The sequence below is a fragment of the Glycine soja genome, chromosome 11 (assembly GCF_004193775.1).
Source record: "Glycine soja cultivar W05 chromosome 11, ASM419377v2, whole genome shotgun sequence".
Lineage (NCBI taxonomy): Eukaryota > Viridiplantae > Streptophyta > Magnoliopsida > Fabales > Fabaceae > Glycine > Glycine soja.
This window is the reverse complement of record NC_041012.1, coordinates 53,186,215-53,203,252: the sequence shown is the minus strand read 5'-3', so window position 1 is coordinate 53,203,252 and position 17,038 is coordinate 53,186,215. Positions and strand designations below refer to the sequence as shown.

Below are 17,038 nucleotides of genomic sequence, written 5' to 3'. Positions count from 1 at the left end.
ATAGGCTCAAAAAACATAGTACTTGATAAACAAACCAAGAGACAGATGGTTCGAGCGAAGCAGTATTTGGGAGTTTGGAAGGGTCTTAAGCTTCTAAAAAGGTCCAATTGGACTAAACTCCAAATCTATCACGTCCCTTTTACAATGGAAATTGAATGGCAATAGATGGTGAGACGAATGAAGCAGCAGAAGTTTAGATAAAATGCTCCATTGGGAGTGGTCTATCACGATCTTGAATATAACAGCCAAGTACATAGTAATTAGTAGTCGCATTACGTATTAACACATTCAGTACTATCATGAAGTGTAAGCAATTAATAACTCAACAGGTCAGTCTTAAAAACACAGAAAACCAATAGTAATTAAAAAAGCATTCACTCAGCAACAATGAGAACGGGTATAATTGTACTAAACCATCAAAATCCCTATGATAGAGGCAAAAATAGACTCATACAATAACTTCAAACTAAAACCCACAAATCTAGGCATGCTGCAGCAACTCCTCAGTTGGCTTTCACATGCTGCAGAACAACATTATATGCTTCATGTTCCTCCCCGAAATCCTGCAAAATGCAAATACTTAGCATGCCAAAACACTCCAATATTTCCATTTAAAATACCAAGTCAATCAAGTCATACCTTGACAACCACACATGAGCAACCAGTTACCTTCCGAGCCTTTCCCTCTGAATCAATCTTACACAACTGCAAGAAAAAATATTTAATATATTTTAATACAACAAAATCAAGCAACAAGATCCCATTTGTTCATCCGTATTCAAACACACAATCATTTGGGAATTGTGAGTAAATTGATGGAACAAAGAATTTAAGTAACATGGCTTAAGAGTCCCCAAGGTACTTACACCAGCCCATTCTCCAAGGGTCTTTGCACTTGGAACTGTCAAAAGACTAACATTGTGCTCTGCACAAAGAGCCTTCACCAGTTTCACATAATCAGGTTGGTCACAATCTTCTGCTAGAACACAGAGCTGTGCAGCATGCTTCTCGATCACCTTGGCACCTTCATGAAGACCTCGTGCAAGACCACCATAGGCCAGAGATTTTCTCAGCACAAGCTGTAGAGCAGTCATGATGTCCATTGGCTCACCTGGAATTGAAGTAGCAGGTACCTCAACTGCAACAGCTACCTCTTCACTGCATAATTAAAGCATTCGGAACAGTCAGGAGTAACTTCTACAAAAATCCTAAACTCGTCAAGGAAAAGCTACTCGAAAACAGGAGTGGCCCAATACACACACGTAGGATAATGTTGACAATTCTTACCAGCAGCTTCTACATGATTTCCACACTAATACAAATTATTAGTTTATGTTGCTTTTCTTAATCTCTTCTAACTATAACCAATGCTATCATATTCAATTCTCTGATTAATCAATTTAAATTGATTAGCAGTGCTTTCATAAGCAGTCCTTACATGTATATCTAATCCATTTGAAAATTTTAAAAAACAATTCCTATTATAAATAGAGCAACAAAAATGCCAACACTGCCAGGAATTATAATAGATTACAGAAGATACTTCATACATCTTCAACACAAAGAAACATGGGCGGAATAAATCACGAAGAGGAAAATAGGAACAAAGACTCCATCAGGGCTCAACTTTAAAACCAATTATAATGCATTGAAACAACAAGATGCCGGTAATTCAATAAAACCATTTCAACTTTGAGCCATCAATATGTTAAAATCGAAACTTGAACCCACCAAAATCTAACCTAGAGGCAGCGCATACCCACAAACAGGCATTACAATTAGTGTGTGTGTGTGTGTGTGTGTGTGTATATATATATATATCACAATTTTCGTCCTGAAGGAACCATTCTCAGGTAACAGTAACATGATTTTGAATAGGTCGTGTGGCATACCCTGACATCTTTTCTTGTTGATTTCAAAGGACAGAATCTGCTTCTTTCCTGCAAAAACAAAAATAACAAAACAAATCAGACATTGTGCCAACACAAAGAGATGTGGCATTTTCAAACTTAAAAGAAAAGTTTTCATCTTTATCTTCGCAAGCATACGTGACAGAGTGAGTGAATGAGAGAGAAAGGGAAGACCTTTTTGGGGAGCAAACGGCCGAAATCCCTAGGTCTGAGCTTCTGATATGAAAAACGCAGAAAAAAATTGGAAATTTATATGACAAAACATAAACCCTAACAATTAAAATTGAAAAGTCCGAAATGTCCCTCTTCGTTTTGGTTTTTCTTTTTTAAAATAAATAAAAATAAAAACTTGGGTTTTTTTATATGAATTTTAGTTTTCCTAATTTATTCGTAAATTGATTTTTGGACAAAATATGATTTTAATGTTTATAAATATGTTTAAATCTCACTTTAGTTTTTCAAACAATTTTATAGAAGTAATGAAATCCTATTATTTAACGTGAATAAAATAAATGTTTACACTCTCAAAAAAAAAAATACACTAATCATATATATAATTTTAAATATTTTTTAATCATAGTTAAATATGGATGAGTCTTTTTTTTAACAAAATATGGAAAAAGTTTTGTAGGGATCAATAGTAATTTTAATTTTGGTAGACACTATTATCGTCTCCCATTGCAGCAGTTTTGCACCTCATTTATATAGTGTTTTATATATAAAAAAGAACAATTGGGCCTTTATAATTGGCCTTCATCAAGTTTTTTTTTATATGAAGGTCACAGAAAGAAGGGGGAGGGTATAGGGAGAGGAGGCTAAGGATGAACGTGAGAGTAGTTTATGTGTTCCAATAAGTCTAAGAAAATCTAGAAGTGTGAACAATGAAAAGGGGTGTAAATAGGAACTTTCTCATTTTTTAAAGAAAAAAGCATAATAAGTCGAGCATTATACTGTAACTTATAAGTTAGTTAAGCTATCATTTTCTAAAAAATAAAAAAATACTGTAACTCACTTGGATCCAATGACGGATTCATAAACTTTATAAAGGGGTTGAAATTTTTTTATAATTGTTTAAATGTTTAATTTTAAAAATTACTATTTTTACACATAAAATAGAAAATGATTTTTTATATTAAATAATGATAACCTTGATTGTTATTATAATAAAAATAAACACACAATTAATTTTACAGAATTTTATATTACTTTTCACTTTAATTATTATAATAAAATAACAAATATAATTAATTTTACATAATTTTATACTAATTATTATTATAATAATAACATACAAAATTAATTTTATACTAATTAATTTTAAAATATATGTATATAGATAAAAATTCTAAGAATAGAAATAATCAAGTCCCTACTCGTCCCTCTATCGATCTGTCCCAGCTTTCATCTCAACTCAGTCAACTGTCATTAGATGTATATTTTGCTGCAGGAGTTGCACTGGGTTTAATTTTTCTTTAAAAGTTTTACGCGACTAAATAGGTTGGTTCCTGAGTTCGTGGGTTAATCTCATTTTAGATTAAACTACTCATATGGTCTTCAAACAATTACGCACTCTTGAATAATTCTTAAGTTAATAAAATTGTTTAAGTAATCATTGAAATTAAATATCCACCAATTTAGTCTCTAAAATGATTTATGTTATTATTTATGTAACTTTGGATATAAGAGAGTTCTTTTTAATAAGAAATATATATATATATATATATATATATATATATATATATATATATATATATAAGTATCATACTCTATCCAAACTTGCACGAATGTCTTTTTTATTAAAGGACATAATTTAACAAGCTTGTCAAGTTAATGTAAGTGGAGAGGGTTAAAATTTACCTAAAAGGTAGTTCCTATTATGTCTCACCTTATATCTTGAAGAAATTAAAGGAGAAATATATATTAAGGTTCTATATGACTTTGTCTTTTTTTAGGAAGGTTTTGTATGGCTTAATGAATGATTTTTTAAAATCTAATGACAGTGAAATAAAAAATAGAAAAATATTATGCATTGAAAAAATAAATCAGAAAATATAATTAAATTAAAAAAAAAACAGACCGACAGGAAGTCACCAAAACTTTTATTTATTTGAATTTTGAACGGTTGGATATATGACAATTACCATGTACCAAGATTTTCTATGTGAACCTTTGGGATATGGAGTTGTGTTTTAATCTAAGGAGAGTATGTTTTAAGGATTTCATTATATTTTAGGAAATAATATTTTTGTGAATGTGATTATTGGAAATGTTATTTTCATAAAAAATGTTTGGCACGTACTTTTAATTTATGGGAATGTTTTTAAATTTAAAATAATTTAAAAATAAAAATCTCAAATAAATAAATAAATAAATAAGGTTCAATAAAAAAAAGTGATTAATTTTTTTTAAACATTCATATGAGAATGTAAGATTTCCATCCCTTTACATGAAAATATTAAGATGAAGAAACACTAATAATATGTATGTATTGGTTATGTTTGAGAATATTTTTTTATTATCTTCTAATAAATATGAAAAAATATCCCTTAAATATTGTCTTTTATTGCTTTCTTATTGAGTGTTAATTCATCTCTCTTCAATGATAGAGTTTCTTAAATCAGTCTAACTATCTAAAGAAAATTTTATAATATATATCCTAAAAATCTGATTCATAAAATATGATGAAAGTAATGAGATAAAATAAAAATAATGATATGTTCGGAGCAACTTAAGGTAGTGTCCAATTCCACGTCGTTACACTTTCAGGCATGGCAAAGACTACTAGACTAGAGCTACATTAAACAAAACATAGGAGATAATAATGTGTGATGCATATTTATTTAGATAAAGCGTTGGCTATCAAGTTCGAATTAGGTATTACAATGGAGTCCGAGTCCGCACGGTCCCCCAATCCGATTTTGATGGGAAAAACTTGAGTTAACGGGGTTAGAGTCGGGTTCATATTTTTCTCGATAATTAAAATTGGATTTAAGATCAAGAATAAAATTATTAATACCCGATTTGAATCTGTCTCGTTAATCATTAGTTTAAAAAAATATCATTACTTATATATAACACATTAAACATAAAATTATTTGATTGAATTTTATGTTGTCATGTACAATCTAAACAATATGATGGTTCTTTTTCCGGCAATATACTTTCTCTCTCTCCTATTTGCCCAAAATACATCTATTTGTATATTAATATCCAAAATACATCACTTTTTCTCATCTTTGAAAAGTCGGGTATGACACTCTCTACTCCGACATATATATAAATAAATAAAATATATGAAAATATTGGTAAACAAATTTACATGGGTAAAATGTTTACATTCACTTCACTATTACCAAATAAAACTTATTAAAAATATATTGGGCTCAAAACAAGGTCGTCAAAATTTATAAAAATATATTTTGTTAAATAAATGAGGTAAAATAAAATGCAATTAATATAGAACTTATGCCCCAATGTCACATCTTACCAGAGCATTGTGTCCCGACGTCCCAAGATTCCTTAAAGTAATTCACCTAGTCATGTGCTTCCCCGAACACAAAGTTCAAGATCATCACAAGATCCAAAGACAAACAACACACAGGGAGTGAATTATCACATTCCTAACTAATATAGAAACAATACACACATCATATAAATGAGATACAACTCGCTTAAATATAATTCACGTAATTCTACCACTTTGTCATTCAAAATTCACTTTTTCAATCATCAATTACACTTTTCAATCATCCATCACATTACACAAGAATCACATACTTCGATCAAGACATAATAACACATCAATTTCATAATAAACAATTAGCAAGCGTTATGCGACAGTTATGCTAAGACTTAAACCTATATGCAATGTGGTACCATATCAGTGAAAAACCACCCTATGACGCTTAGAAATACATAACAAGAAACACCACACAATGGGTATATCAGGTCACTCTCACTAAGTAAAATCATAGGGAGACCAGTCAGGGTCACGCTGTTTTGCGAGAATGCTTCAACCATGTGGAATTGGCACAGGCTTAGAGGAGCACTCAAATCGGGCGACCCCCAAGGCCTATACTCTGAAGAGTCTGTCAGGGTCTCTCCCTCCTGATTCAGGTCCAACCCCTAAATTTTTTTTGCATGCAAACACTGCTAATGAATTATACAATACCCACGACCTCACACTCGTGTTTTACACACGTTTAACACAATTGCGCTACAATTTAACACTGGTTCCTGAATAGAAAACCTACATTTTCTCTTTAACACCAGTTCCTAAATAGGAAACCTACATTTCTCTTTAACATTGGTTCCTAAATAAGAAACTTACACTTTTTCTTTAACACTGGTCGGGTTATTGTATAATTCACAGCTTACAACACAAGTAATGTCACATTAAGTGTTAACCACACGCTTATTCACACAACCAAAACTCATTCACAATTTCACATCTCATAGTGTCACAATTCACCATCACATGTTTACATGTATCTCACAAATTAACACATGTTCAACTTTGCACTTATACTCGATCTCAATAACAATACTATAATCTCAAAGCAACATGTTATTCCACAATTCATCACATATTCCATTTATAAACACTGCTCATGAATTATATAATACTCATGACCTTACACTCGTGTTTTAAACACGTTTAACACATTGCTCTACAATTTAACACTGGTTTCTAAATAGGAAACTTACACTTCCTCTTTAACACTGATCATCAACACTTTTCTCAGTATCAACACTAGTTGAGTTATTGTATAATTTACCGTTCATAACATAATTATTGTCACATAAGTGCTAAATACACACTTATTTGCAACCAAATATCATTCCCACAATTTAACATCTCATAACTCATATACACATCACACAATAATTATATTTGCATGACACAAAACATATATATATATATATATATATATATATATATATATATAGTAAATCAAGCTACATTATTTTTAATAAAAAGAGTTTTTATAACAATTAATTTAATGTTACATTAAAAGAAATTAACACTAGGCATTAACCTTACAACTTTATTTAATTTATTATTTTAGTATTACAATAAATATATACACACAATATGTTGATCGTCGTCGTGCAAAAATATAGAATAAGATAATAATTCATTAAAAATAATATTATTTAGAATATAATACACGTTAATAAAAAAAACTCAATTTTTTTAAGGGTTCACACTCAACACAAGGACACATTAATTTTACAACAATTTCTCATTGAGACGTCAATTGGTTCAACAAACATATATAATTCATATATAATTCGCAGTTATAATTATAAGGATAAAATAAAAAATGCATAAACACTCCAAAACTCATTCCAATTTATACTCTAAGAATCCTTACACATATTCTCACTAATATCTAATTGTGAATAACTCATCCCTTATATCTAAACGAACTCACGTGTCTTTCAAAAGCGATAGCGGTATCTTTAACAATTTCTTGAGATTCCTCAATTTTTTTCTCTAATTGCTCTGATAGAGTTCCCAAACGTTAGAAAGAAAGAGAAGAGATTGAAGTCTCCATTTTGTACTGTTTCCGTGCGATGCATCTTTCTCCCTCCAAAGATATTATTTTGCAAATCTCAACGGTAAAGTCGTGCAGAAATAAATTCCTAACCAATTATATTTTTTTATAGAATTTTACAAGCATGTCGATAGCAGGAAAATCTGATCCTGTCTAGGGCGAGGATGGAGAGTAGATTTACACTGTTGGGTTTCGAGAACAGGGACAGGGGCGGGGATATGGAAAGTTGGGAGTGGGGGTAAGCAAAACCTAACCCTGACCCGCCCATTGCCATGCGTAGTTCGAATATGTGCATATTTAAATTATTTCAATTTGAATACGAAAGAGTGCATTATTTTAGTAGAATCTTTCTCTAAAGACCAGAAATCAAACAACCAATTAATAGCAGCTTTATTCGATTGCCATTCTCTTTTTTGTGATTAGTGGAGAAACCTTGTATTAGTACACACCCAGGGAAGGCTTATATCCAACAACCCATTAGCTCTAATCTTTTTGTCTTTTCTTGCCATTATAAATCAAGTAAGATGGCCTACCAACAAAACCAATTCTCCACTTCTGCATCGCCATTCATTTGCTAACCCTTCTCTTTCGCTGCCTTTTCCTAACCATTAATTTTCCCCAATACAGATGCGGTGATCTTCTGCTTTAATAGGAATCTTCAATTTCTTTCCCCAAATACAGATGATTGAAAAGAGAAGGGAAGGAGAGAAGTCACATGTTCGAATACTCCCACTAACAACTAAAACTTACTGATAAAAAAAAAATAGAGGATTGAGAAGGAGGAAAAACTTCCCTTTGAATTTGAGTGACAATAAAAAATAAACACAAGATAATGAATGGACTTGACCAATGATCCCTGCTTATTGTAAATTTTAGAAAGACTTTGACTAAGAATGTTTAATCAATTATTCTTTCATTCTCTTGGGACTCATGAACTCTTTCCTATTTTTTTGTGCTTGGAGTATCTGCCACTGCCCGCCGAGAATTGAGTTAGAGACTAACCTGTCAGAGCTGAATAATTCGAACTATTTACACTTTGTAATAGTTATTGGAGTTCCTGGCCAGAGGAACAATAAATAAGTTGTTACTAGAAATTAAGGAGCAGATTTCCTGCTATAGAAGATTTACATGGCTAGTTAGCCTAAATTAGAATTCGTATATCATTCAGTTTCAGGCTCTTGAACCACTAATGCTAGTTATTGATTCATATGGTTGCCAATGGTGTGGGGTTAAACTTTCAATCTTCCTAACACCTGGCTCCAACCAATCAAATGTCAGTACTTTTTTGGCACACTGTAAAACTCATAATTAGTAGGGAATGGCATTGAGATTTCCTTGAAGACCAAAAAACTGAGATTATAATTAAGTGCTCTATGCGGGCCATTTTGACATATATGGTGTAATGAAATGTGAAGGGTTTCTTTCCGGCTTAACTTTATTAGCACTGCAAACATGATCATTGAAATATCATTTTAAGAAATTGTGGTTTAGAATAATGAGCATGCATTATGTTGTGTCATCAAACTATCTCTTGTTTACTTATCAATTGCGCCTGCAGAATCTACAATTTTTTTTCCTACGTATAGGCGTCAAATCTGCTTTTTGATTCATAGCATAATTAGCTAAAATTAAAGGGAATGCATTATTGAAGCCAGCGACAGAAGGAAAAGAAGAAAAGGAAAGGTGCACATTAAAACAACATGGTACATAACGTGTGCAGGCAGAATTCTATATTTGAAGTAATTAAGTTGACCGATTGATGTAGAGTGGATAAAATGGAGGACAAAATGATACAAAATGGCAACTCATTTTTGACCCTTTCAATTTAATTTTTGTTTGGAGTCCCACCTTTCAACATTGTAATGCATGCATTCTCTTTGAAGTTGAAGTCCCCTTCATTTTTGAGAGGGGCCCTTCCATTCCATTCACCTACTTTTAAAGCAATCCCGGCCAAAATGTTTTTGTTCAAGTATAAAGTGAGTACTTTACTACAGTTTAGTTGTCCCAAACACATATTATACGATATTCTCTAGTAGTGGTGTCCAAATTCTTATGGTTGTGTTGTGGAAGATACTGAGAAGGTACCGATTTAATTAAATAAGAATAAAATTTTTCTGAAGTGATTTTAACGTTGTTCTTCTATCAGAATTAGAGTTTTATCTAAATAATATACTTAATAAAGTTTGCATTAAAAGTCAATATAAGTTTTTAAGGTAACTCTAATTCTGATGGAGAGCAATACTAAAATGCAGACAGTGAACCTAAATTTAGTCCATTAAATAATTAATAATAGTCCATATCTCTTTCCTTCCTATTCTATTCTTACTTTATTAGTTAATTCTGTTATCAATGTTAGCCAAATAAGTTGCAGTTAAAGTCTCTCAACCATCATTTTGATAAGTAAATTCCAGAGTGAAATTTCAACTTATGAAATGACAAATTACTGTAATGTGAGCCTGAGAGGCATTTCGTGATGATAACAACAGATAACTCATTCTGAGATTCGAAATGAAGACGGAAGAGAACCACAAATATTGGAATGAAATCACTGAAAGAATTGGTGTCCCCTACCCTACTCAAGCTTATTATAGGGTCTTCTTTCTATCCCTATATGATTTGATGTTTCACTTTGACAACATTTAGTTTCAGACTTGAGACATAAATTTCATTAATCATTATGCTGATTCTTGAGCAGTAACACAACAATGATCTCCATGTAATGTAATGCTAAGATAGCATGCTGCCCACAAAGCTCGTTTGTTTTGGGTCGTATTCTTCTCTGTTTTGCTGATAGCATTTCATAATTGCTACTAGAACCCTCTATTACTTTGCTTTTATCTTAAGGAGAATTCTCACCGAATGTAATTCAAATTAAAAGTATAAAGTTTTCATGAAAATGTGTAACATTTATCAAATGTCTGATATGGACATATAAGATATATCCTTTACACATACGCTAAAAAAACAATTGTTAGTATAAGATTTGTGAGAGAAGTGGAACCATTTTCTTTAAATACTAAATTTATCCTTTACAAATTATACATTTTCTTAATTAAGACAAATTATATTATATTATTTTATATATTATATACAACAACGTAAAATATTATATTATATACAAATTCCATTTTTTAAAGAAATTAGCTCATTAAAATTTATTATTATTTTACACCACAACGTAAATGTTTTAAAGTAAAATATTATTTTTTGTATCATATACAGTTTCTTCCGAGACAAATTTGTGTTATTTTTCAATTATAATTAAAGTTTCACCTAAAATTTAATGCCAACGTTTGATATACAAGTTAGAGGACACTCTAATAATACCAAATTGAATTGAGTTCAACTGTGTCTTGAAAACTTAACCAAAAAACACGAGGAAAAAAAGGAGACTCTAATTTTAATTAGATAACAACACAAAACACTCATCCTAATACACCTAAATGTTATAATTTGATCAACTGATAAAAACAATGTTATACTTTGATCACCTTCATTGGTTGCCGAAAAATTAAGATGCATGTTAATTTTTTAGGAATAATTTGGTAATTACTACAAAGCTAGATAGGTGAAGGATATGGAAAATTAAGAAAAAAAATTAAATTGTTCACAACTATTGATATTTATGATTTTAGTCCATTTGACATGAAAATAATACAAAGTCATACTTTTTAATTTGCGAAAGAAAAAATTAATAGTAATAAATTTGACAATATATGTCACATGAATATATATATATATATATCAATAATCAATTCATATTTATGATTTTAGTCAATTTGACATGAAAATGATACAATCACACTTTTTAATTTGGGAAAGAAAAAATTAATAGTAATAAATTTGACAATATATATCACATGAATATATATATATATATATATATATATATATATATCAGGAAAAAAACTATATATAAACTGTATCGTAGGAGATCCATCAGTTACTCGGATTGACCGACTTAATTCTTACACATGACCGATCACAACTACAGTGGGCGATAGTTCGATAGTTACCAAGTCAGTAACTGCTATGACTATAAACAGCGGAACATCAGAAGAAAGATATAAGTTATCATTCAATATTAGATCAACACCTAAGATCTTTATTGAACATCAAAGTCTCTCTTTTACGGGTACCTCGCATCTTGCCAAAGCTTGGAGATCACACCAATCATGAAGAATACACCCAGGATAGGAAAAGGGAGAACTCAGGTTACCCATAACTCGACAATAACATAAACATTGATTTCCAAAATCATAAAAAAAATTACATAATTCGAAATTATCATGTGATCATAGTACAAATTAATCTTAGTAACACAACCGAGTTTTTTAGTTGATTAAAAAAGAATTAATATAACTTGATTATGTAAGATATGAGGGGGCCATGATGGTCCGGCATCAAATTAAAATTTCTCCAAAAAAAATTCTCTCAAAAGAGAAAGATGGGCCGGGCAAGAAAGAAAGGGAAAAATTGGAAAACAATGAATTAGATGGGGAAATTTATTTGTTTTGAAAGGCAAACTTATGTATTATAAAAGGCCACGAACTGTGACCCATTATTGATTGACGGGTAAAGTTTAAAGGGTCTTTTCCAAGTTCCATATTGAATTGAAGTCTCCCCCGCCCGCAATGTCCCACCACCGATCCGTTAATTAATGTGATGCCTTGTAGTTTCATTGCATCCACTAGTTTGCTTCCTCTGTGATTCTGTAACAAGTCAACCAACCACTACACCTGATCTACTATGCATATATACCACTTGGTACTACCTCTCATCACTATTCACAAAAACGCAAACAATAGCTAGATAGAGTCCCTCTGATAATATTAATTTCTTTGAGGGAGAACTAGGGATATATATGGACAACAACGAGGAAATACCCTCAACACCTACTTTTTGGTGGCTTCATTAATAATAATAATAGGAATTGCAAGAAGTCCCTCCTGAAGAGTTGTAGGTGTTTCAGTGTGGAGGAATGGAGCTTAGAAGATGGAGGTTTACCGGCGGTGTCATGCTCATTGGCACTGCCACCTCCTCCACCAGGGGTCCCTCTTGCAAGAAAGGTTGGAGCTGAGTTCATAGGGACCTTCATTCTCATGTTCACAGGCACTGCCGCTGCCATTGTCAACCAAAAGACAAATGGCTCTGAGACCCTTATTGGATGTGCTGCCACCACTGGCCTCGCCGTCATGATTGTCATCTTTCGCCACCGGCCACATCTCCGCTGCTCATCTCAACCCTGCTATCACCATTCCCTTAGCTGCATTAAAGCACTTCCCTTGGAAGCATGTGCCCATGTATATTGGTGCACAAGTTTTGGCATCTAAATATATATGCGCCGGATTTGCTCTCAAGGGGGTTTATCACCCTTTCATGCGTGGTGGAGTCACCGTTCCTTCCGGAGGATATGGCCAAGCTTTTGCTTTGGAGTTCATTATTGCCTTCAACCTCATGTTCGTTGCCACCGACACCAGAGCTGTCAGTATTTTCTCCTATACATCATTTTATGTCTATTTCAGGACTTGGGTTTTTGGAGGAGATACAAAAAACAGTGATACTTTTCAGGCATTCATATAACCTTTTGGAGAATCCTATGTCACATTTTTTTTAATTATACATATTTATAAGTTTAAATATTTTTTACATTTTAAGTTTACGTTCCGTATCTTCTATTTATATTAATTATTACCTGTACATGTATTTTTTATGATTTTATTATTTTTAAATTTACTTGAATTTCAAAATACAAGTAAATGATACCCTTGTCATCAATAAACAAAAATTAATAGAAGAATTAAAAGGAAAACATCAGTGACGTGAGAATCAAAAGGAAAAGATATGTCCGTTTTTTTGTGCCACATGAAATGAAACATGTTCATATGCGACCACTGTCAAGGATTATGTTTTGCAGCGAGATTATGCTTTGTCCGCGTTTTAAGGATTTGGAATCTTGCTGCTTGCACCAGACGATAATGTTATCTTAGTTAGTTTCATCAAGACAACAGCCTTAAAAAAAAAAGCAACATCTTTATTTAACAATCAATATTGACAGATCTAGAAACAATTACCGACAATAAATAAATTTAATAATTGTGTTAATATATTTTTTTTTTGTAAACTTGTGTTAATATATTTATAATTGAGGAGGTAGGAGGTAGGAGCTGGCACTCATCTCGTTCCTCCTTCCCTCTGTTATTGTTTAACAATTTATATAACAGGAAATTATGATGAATTTCGTCTTTTAAAATTGACAGAAGACACATTCCTTTTTGAATTGCAAAATCTTAAACATGAGATACATGAACCAATGTAAAAATATTGTGTGAGGTTAGAATTATCCTGTGAAATACACGTACAAGTTTCGGTGGAAAATAATAGAAGGATCTGCACGTATTGTTTTGTGTATAATACGAATTCCATGTGCATTAAACCATGGGTCTGGCTAAGGGGCGAGAGAAAGCAAGGGCGTAAAACACAAATGTGAGGAACAGACACATGAGGACGTGATACAACCATGGGTCTGGATCTGACTCCATTTCCCCCATCATTCGTGCCCTTCCCCTCCCCATGCTCCACCACAACTCCACCAATTGAATGTCTTTCCCTTCAAAACCTTTTTTTTAAACATATGTTACTAATTAATATGTTTAAAAAATACATTTTAAAGTGCTTCTAATTTTTTTTTATAAACACTTCTCATCAATAACATAATTAAAAAACATTTGTAATTGTTAACTATTATAACTAGAAATAGTAAAAAAAATAAATGTCCTGATATATTAACCCCTTAAAAATATATTTAAAGATACAAAATACATGATATATAAATGTACAACAAAAATAAAATAAAATAATAGAATTTTGTTCAACCTGAGTTGAGTACCCATTAATACTGGGACAATCTATATCTATCTATATAATATATGTCATTTTACTTCTTCTCAATCTCAATCCAAATTTCCTTCCTTGTTTTTTTTAGAATAGTCTTGATTGTCATTAAAATCATATTTGCTCAATTATTATTTAAAGTTTCCTACATTGTAAAATAATTATCAAGGAGACGTTAAGAATTGAAAAATAATGATTCATCATAATTAAAATAAATTATTTAATTAAATCATTGTCTTGCAATAATTATAGCATCCTCATCTCCACAATATATTTATCCTTAGATTCTTTAATCAATCTTCGAGAAAATATATAAAGAGGATTAAAAAAAAGTCATTCAAACATATAAAGTTAATAATTACAATAACTAATAATGTCTTTCAAATATTTGACATGGTTTTAAAAGTTCAACCCCGCACTATATATAAGAGGTTTGTGCGGTTTAATCCTAAGAGCGATTAGAAAAAAAAAAGTTAGGCTTTTGATGCTAAAGTAGCATCACAAACTGCAATATTAATTTCTTCCATTTTTTTAAAAAGAAAAATTGTCAAATGGATATCATCCAACATGTTGAATTCACATACTACTTTAGGAGCTTTGATGACAAATTCAATCCAAATTAGGTTAAATGTGTTATTATTAAATTTTATATATTTCTTTCATTCTGAATTTTTGTTGATTTTATATTTATATGTATTTTTTGTGTTTGTAATGTTTATTCTTCTACACAATTTTTTTCATATTATATTTTTATGTGATTTTTTTCTATTTATATTCTTTTACTCATTTTAATTATTTTTTTCCAAATTTTATGCAATTAGAAACAAATAATATTTCCTACCGATTTACCTAGAAGTTGGAGTTGTTAATTTAAATGACCCATATAGAAGAGGTTTTGCTCTTTCATTATTGTATTATTTGTCATTTTTTTTCCTATCAAGAGATAATCTTCAAATTTATTAGTGTGTGGTAATGATCATGTGTCCTTCCCAATTTTAAAAGATACAGTTTGTATCTTGACAAATGAAAAAAATGATAATATAAAAGTTTATAGAATAAGCATCAAACAACCGTATTTGCTTATTTGCTCTTGCACTGGATGAATTATTGCATGAGGTAAAACTTATTTCACCATATGATTCCCGCGTTACCATTGCTAAGGCATGCACATTCAAAATTGATGATGTGAGTCGTTGCTTTTAATCTTCCAGGGACACAATCATGCCGAGGAAGGTGAGTTTGGATATTCGTTGGGTGCTTCTTTAATAATATTGTTGCGCATAAGTTATTTGAATTACAAATAACACATCAATTATCTATTTTTCCTGAATCTTTGCTTTAATTTAATTAGGAAATAGAGGTTTACAAAATTTTAGGTTGTAAATAAGTTTTATTCTTTTTCTCCTAATTTTTACTCTTTTGTCAAGGTTTTTGGAGTACTAAGTTGTCATTTACAATGTTTTGCCCATTGAACTATGATAGCCTAATGAGAGTATTTGTGCGACCAAGGTCATGTGGTAGCTCGAGAATGAAAAAGAAAGACCAAATCATCAGGAAAACTCGTCCAATGATCATGAGGAGAAATTCAACTAGCCAGTAAGAATCACTGAGTGAAGAAAAAAAAAATTAAAGAATTTTAATTGTTGAAAAATTTGTTCAACGAATGAAATCACATCTTAAGTGTCTTTTGAAATTCATAAAGAACTCATTCTCGATGAGTAGACATGAAATTTATTTATTTTAATTAAATTATTCATAATTAACCATGATTTACTAGCGTTTTTAGCCATAATTTAATTAAATGTTTCAAAAACTTAGTTAAAATTTTCTTTTTATTCCCCTTTCTCTTTCAACCTTAATTAAACGGTTTTTTTATTGGTAATTTATGACAACCCAATTAGCCTTATTTAATGGCATTTGATTTGCACAATTTTTGTTTGATTAGTACGTAGATATTGAATAAGGAGTAAACATCTTTTTTATTTTTATACAGTTAGACAGTGTAGCAATGTCTACTTACTTTCCAAGTTCTCTCTCGCGTCAAATGAATAAAAACTCAATTTATGTGAGTTTCAAAATTTACCTCAAATTCATGTCTCTCTTCCTCTCTATCTTGTAAATTATTTACTATCAAAATTTATGCCCTCAAATCTCACACTTGCAAATTAGATTCTTTGAATCCTATAGATCCTCAATTTTTACTATTCATGTTCAAATCATTTCAACCCCTCTTCTCAATCTCTCCTTTTTCTTTTATTTTCTCTTCTCCTTTCGTTCTCAATTACGAAAGAGGTTTACTATGAAAAAGGCAGACGTGCAAAGTATGTGACGAGAAAAAGGTAGTTGTGATCAATTAAGTTAATGTGCTACTAATATAAGTTTTCAATAAGTATTTTTTGAGGTTGGAGCAAGGGAAAGAGGTTGTTATCTTTTGCTAATAAAAAATAATAAAAATAAATAATTAATTATGTTGATTCAATTTGGTTAATTTAAAAAACATTAATAATAAAAACCTTAAAAACTTCTTTGCATTAAACTTTTATAATTTTTAAATTAATGAACATACTAATTAAATTAATTTTTAGTATATTGGATTTTGAATTGATTATAAACTTATATTTTCAATTTAATTATTATTAAATATTAAGAATTTTGGACAATCTGGTTATTCCT

General features: G+C 30.8%; 1 protein-coding gene and 1 pseudogene across 1 annotated transcript; one reads left to right on the top strand and one right to left on the bottom strand.

Annotated features, from left to right (window-relative positions):
- Positions 1–254: 254 nt before the first annotated feature.
- Positions 255–2,183, bottom strand: LOC114373975 (40S ribosomal protein S12-like). Its single transcript, XM_028331553.1, has 5 exons — positions 2,085–2,183; positions 1,893–1,940; positions 867–1,158; positions 640–705; positions 255–563 (listed from the first exon to the last, which is right to left on the bottom strand). Exons 2-5 carry the CDS (start codon positions 1,898–1,900, stop codon positions 504–506), a joined length of 426 nt encoding a protein of 141 aa, XP_028187354.1. The 5' UTR covers positions 1,901–1,940; positions 2,085–2,183; the 3' UTR covers positions 255–503.
- Positions 2,184–12,220: 10,037 nt separating this feature from the next.
- On the top strand, positions 12,221–13,096 carry LOC114373419 (annotated as a pseudogene).
- The last annotated feature ends 3,942 nt before the right edge of the window (positions 13,097–17,038 follow it).